The 6,000-nt window shown below is 36.2% G+C and overlaps 1 protein-coding gene across 1 annotated transcript; it reads right to left on the bottom strand.

Annotated features, from left to right (window-relative positions):
* Positions 1-4,068: 4,068 nt before the first annotated feature.
* Positions 4,069-5,405, bottom strand: LOC123308057 (trypsin-like). Its single transcript, XM_044890593.1, has one exon. The coding sequence runs from the start codon at positions 5,384-5,386 to the stop codon at positions 4,526-4,528; it is 861 nt and encodes a 286-aa protein (XP_044746528.1). The 5' UTR covers positions 5,387-5,405; the 3' UTR covers positions 4,069-4,525.
* Positions 5,406-6,000: the final 595 nt, after the last annotated feature.

The raw sequence follows: 6,000 nt of genomic DNA on the forward strand, positions 1-6,000 counted from the left end.
TTTCTCGCTTCTTATTCAAGATAGAGCCTTGCGGTTTTCACGTTCCTGTTCTAATTTTTTGTGAAACCATTGAGTATTAATACTCAATGGTGAAACTCAAGTTGTCCTAATCAGATTATGCATAACTGTTTCCGTTTATGAGATACAGGGCGATTTTGGAAATTGATACTTTTCGGACCCTTCCTTTATCTCCGAAGTTATTAGAAATAATTAGAAATAATGCCGAGCTAAAAACTGCGTCTGATACAGAATTCTGCGTAGAGTCCAGGGGCGTACTCAATATTTTTTTTCGAAGTATGATTTTGAAGATACGACACAAACCTATATTTTTTTCAATGGAACACCCTGTATATTATTACTTCGTTGAATTCGTTATTTTTTCCCTTCAAAATGATATATAATATTTTATAGGTATGATGTTCAGAAATGCTAAAAAACACTAAAACATCACATAATGATAATTTTTTGTTAGTGGGCCATGAATTTCCCAAGTTTCAAGAAGAGAATTATTTCTTAATAAACTTTTTAGGGTTTTCACTCCCAATCTCTGAAACAAAATCAATTAAAAATGAAATCGACGATTTGCTCCTGCGTAAATTCTTGCACTAATTTGTCAGGAGCAAATTAACTAGAAAAAATTGTTACCTGACAATGAACTGAAAATAAATAACGTTGAAATTATAATTTTAAGTGGTAACGTTTCGGAGTCTATATCAGACTCCTTCATCGGACGAAAAATCTATTTTCGAAAATCTTCTGAATTGTGGCTTTTGTTTGACATGACATCCTCCCAGAATAAATTTCAATCGATAAGAGAATTATTACTTCTGATTATTAAAAGTAATAGGTCATAGATGATAAAATAGAAATTTGAGCAACCAGTTGGAAAAAGCATTATTTTTCGTAATAAGCGTATTTCTGCTCATCTCATCTTCTCATCTCGCCTCGCTCGTTGCACAAAAAAACGTGAAATTTGAAAAACGTGTTTCACACAATATTTTATCTAATTTTGAATAGGATGTTACTATAAATTCAAAAGCTTTTCTTGGAGGTTCCGTCTAGGGACGGAAATTATTGAATTTTTCACCCCGTAACAATGAAAGCAAGTATCGTTTAATCATCAGTTGCGAAATATTTTACTTTGCGTAACTGGTTGCGAAAAGTAAAACGGTTCAAAACGTCAATGTCAATGAGTTTCAAAAAGTGTCACTTTATATGTCAAAATTAGAAGAACATCAGTGTTGTTATTATGGCTGCTATGCATTTGGCAGCATTGTTTTATAAAATAGGTATTGGAGAGAAAAAAACAACAGTCCCGAAGAACTTCGTGCATCAACAGAAGCAGCTTTCCAGGATTTACCAAACCGCCCTTTTTTAATATTAAATGCACTCAGCCGTATTGAATAGGTTTGTCAATTATGTATTAGGGAGAATAGACAGCAATTTGATCCGTTTAATTAGTAAGATATTATGCAATGGTGAAAATTTGTATCAATGATAAATATTTCATTGGGTATTTCATCTGTATCTAATTTGTACTATGATTTTATCATGTGTTGTTTTAAAGTGTTGTGATAAAATTTTTTCTAATAAAACCGAGGTGTTGGGACGCGGTTATTTTCTCCATTCTAAAAAAATGCCAGTGGACGCAGCCGGAACAGCTAAGGCTGAGGCACTCTCAGACGCTGGGTTCAGCCAGCGTAGGATTGGAAGACTGCTTGGATATCCAAGAACCCCGATACAAGATGCTATTCGGCGTTACAGAGATACTGGTTTGTACACAAGAAGGCCAGGACAGGGTCGTAGAAGGTGTACATCGTACATCAGAGAGAGATGATCGTTACATCGTCTCGAACGTTATGCGAAATCGGTTCACAACAGCGTCTGAGGCTCGTAACCGCTTGTTTGAGGTACGAAATATTAGTGTAATATTAGTCTTCGAACAATAAGAAGAAGGTTGGCGGAGAGGGATTTCAGAGCATATAGACCAGCCCGAGTCCCAGAACAAACCACAATACACAGACGAGCGAGACTTGAATTTGCCCGAGAACACTTAAATTGGACTTCCGAACAATGGAAAGCGGTTCTCTTCACGGATGAATCGAGAATTACTTCACGACATCCTGATGGACGTCAGCGAGTGTACAGACGCCGTGGTGAGAGGTTTGCTGAAGGTTGTATGGTGCAAAGTAGGTTTCGAAGGTGGTTAGATCATGGTGTGGGCTGGCATTGCTTACGACGCCCGTACAGAGTTGTTCGTCTTTGATAGAGGCAGCGTTGATGCTTACAGGTACGTAACAGAAGTCCTTGAACAACATATCATTCCTTTTGCGCCATTAATAGGCGATAATTTTATTTTAATGCACGACAACGCTCGTGCACACACCTCCAGAGTAGTCACCGAATACTTGGACGACGTCAATATTCGACGATTACCGTGGCCAGCTTGAAGTCCATATTTAAACCCTATAGAACATGTATGGGACAATCTAAAAAGACGGATCCGGAGTCGTGTGCCAGATCATGAGTGAGCTAAAATCTGCAGCATTTGAGGAGTGGGAAAATATTCCGCAAAGGGATATTCAAAATATTATGGATGGGCTCCCGAATCGGTTACAGGAGGTTTTTAGGGCTAGAGGAGGAAATACGCGATATTAATGGGATGATTCGAAGCGATTTTTTCTTTTAATTAATCATTTTTATTTTCTGTAAGTTGACTGCAAAACGTTATTTCTTTATTTTCTGTTTCAATTAAACTATTTTACATTTAACATAAGTCTTTTTTTACTATAAAGGTTTGCCCGATGTAATATTATAGCATCACATAATTAATTGAATTACTATAGAATTTCGAATGAATTCGTAAAATGTAGGTGGCCGGGGTTAATTTTGCCCTTGAGTGTATTTATACTTCATTCAACTTTATTTTAGCAGTCGGTTGGCCATGGAAATTTGACACAATTCACTCTGTATAGTACGAAAATGTGGGGTTATGAAGCTTGTCAAAACATTTTTGGGTTTTAAATCAACGCTATGTTGCCCGTTCTACGTAAAAGTTTCTGTTATTACGTATTTTATCACAATGTCGAATCTCTTCGGAAAATATCTGACGAACATAATTGAAGTTTATACAAACTGATTGAAGGCATACCAAATCCAGTTATTTGCATGGAAAATACAAGAGATCAGTATAATATCATAATATGCACTAGCTTGAGGAGAGTTAATGTTCGTTATCTTCTTTGGCTTACATCATTTGTAGATTTCAAAAATATTAACCCGAAGATGAAATGCATATGATGCAGTGGTTGGCAATGGGTATCTCCCGAAGGAATTAACAGATAATTACAAGAATGTTAAATTTTTCGATAAAAATCATCTTGCATCAATATAAGTAAAAGGAGTTGAAGGAAGTTTCAAGTTAAGATGCAACTTCACCGTTGAACAAAAATTTCACATGAATAAACAGTAACAGGGCAACTTGCGCGTATTTGTGGCTATTCATCTTAATACATTGATGTAATTATAATATTTAGGTATTTATCAGTACCTTAAGACATTTACATTGTATAGGACAAGTCAAATGAAAAACAGAAAAATCCATTTTAGGGAACTCATTCTTCGATGACATTCATCGAAAATCCTGTAGTTAACTTTTCGCATTAATTCACTCAAACATAAAATTCTGAAATGCCACCACTTTTTTGGGTCTCCCAATAGAAGAAAATTCTTTGTCATACTCTTCATTCACAATCTTTCTGATCTTTAATGATCTCGAACATTAACATTAAAATATCTCAATCATTGATAACCTAGTTGATTGAATAACTATTTCTGCAAATTTCGGAAGAATCGGCGATTCCGTTTAAGAGATAAAACACACCCTGTAAATCAGGAGAGATTCTCTAGGTGTTATATATCTCACATTAAAATGTTTTCCATATTATCCGGGACCCTGTATATATGTATTATTTAATTTTCGAATTAAAATATCCTTCTTTCCCGCCCTCCCCTGATTTAATCTTACAAGAATAATTCGAAAATGCTTTTTATTTACCAAATCACAAGAACATAGAATATTTTTACATTCGCAGAATATTTGACGATGCATAAAATCGCTTTAAATCCATTTCTCGTAGCTCTGAAACTGAGCAAAAATTATATTTACTTTTTGAAAGGGATAACGGAAACGGAGACGAACCTATACAAGAAATGGCGAACATTTAAACACCCATAAACTCTCCTGGAAGGCTGGAAACTAAAGATAGGAAATTAACTTAACATTTGAAATTTCACCGCTGTTTCATGAAGCGAATTTGAACCTCCATGAAATTATTTTGACTACGGGCTTCTAGGAGCTTTGCTGTATACGCGGCCTGCCTCAAAATCATTTTTTCGAGATTCCTTTTTTCCTAGCACGGACATCGGTCCGTATCTCGTATCTCGTGTCCCATATCATTGATTATTAGATTTGGAATCTCAATGATATCATACATATTGACTGAACAAAGTTTTCTGCTTGTTTTCAAACTAGTTCCATGAACAAAGCGAATATAACGATAAGCTTGGTCGACCAGAAAAAAACAACACCTCGGCTTCTTTTTTTCGCTGGAATATTTGTCGCTAGATCTATGAATGACAAGAATCTATCTATCCTGGTGTAGTAACCTGGTTGGTCATTCATGCCGCATCCGTAGCCTCTAGAAACTATCCCATACTGAGTATCCCCACAAAGTAAAGGTCCTCCAGCGTCTCCTTGACAAACATCTTTGCCTGTGCCCATGGCACAGACGAAAGAGAAGTGAAGGGTACCCATATTTCTTGAAGCGCATTCACTGGTACTGATCAAAGGAAGATCAACACATTGAAGAACATGGTTGAATTTGTCTGTTCCTGGTGTATCCGGCATCCATTTGTCATGTCCCCACCCAATGGCTGTCATAACTTTGCACAAGTGGATCAAATCGACATTAATTGGGAAAGGTGGAAGTTTAATAAATTTTGTCACATAATTGTTCATTATGAATGGGTCTTCCAGATGAATTACGGCGATGTTGTAAGAAAAATCCTTAGGATTGTAGTTTCTGTGGATGAAGATCGTCGAAGCTTGTCGTCTTTGAAGTCCTGCTTGATTGAACTGTGACATTCCTGATACAACAGTGATCAAATGAGGATAAGACTCATATTGCTGCATGCAGTAGGCAGCGGTCAGTACGAAACTTGGCTTTATCAGAGTACCGCCGCAAAAATGCTTCATGGACATGGTTTCCCAGATGGATACCATGAAAGGAAACCTTTCTACAGAGCAGTTGTACCCACCAACTATTCTCTTTGTCAGGTTATAAGGATCGCATTTTGCTTCATGAAGGCTGATCAATATGAGCATTATACTGAAGATTGGCAACTTTGACATTTGGTATTTCTATGACATTGTATGACAACTGAATGACAATTCTTAATAAACTTTAGGGCAAAGATTATAGAGTAGAAAGATAGGAAACGAAGCGACTAAAGTCTTAGAACATAGAATTCTATATTCTAAGACTAAAGTAATGTGTGCGCCATCTGTGTTTCAAATGGCCTTAGCCCTAAGACTGGTTAAAATTTTAATTCGAGGGACATATGAAATTTTGCGAGATGTCAGAGTCATATGTCCATTTTGATCAAACAGGTTTTGAATGTTTTGATACTCGTATCCATAGACAACCTCGTATCGCCTTTTGTTTCTCAAGCCTGTTTTAGTTGCTGATTATTGAAATTTTTGTCTAATTTTCTTGGCAAAAACCTCAGAATTTCGTTCGAAAATTATTGAATGGTGAAGAACTGTGGATCAAATAAAACGAATTTTACTAAGGAAAATGGGAATGTAAGTATTAAAACTGGTAACATGTGACTCGGTCATTCATTGATTTTTATTTTCAGTGCTACGAAGTGGATACAATTTTCAGGGCGTAAAGGCATGCAAACACTACTGACTACACCATGTGTAATGAACATTTT

This window comes from Coccinella septempunctata, chromosome 2, assembly GCF_907165205.1.
Source record: "Coccinella septempunctata chromosome 2, icCocSept1.1, whole genome shotgun sequence".
NCBI lineage: Eukaryota > Metazoa > Arthropoda > Insecta > Coleoptera > Coccinellidae > Coccinella > Coccinella septempunctata.

What these genes read in the sequence shown, in the direction of transcription:
- LOC123308057 (XM_044890593.1), bottom strand. Translation starts at nt 5,386, where the DNA reads ATGCTCATATTGATCAGCCTTCATGAAGCAAAATGCGATCCTTATAAC.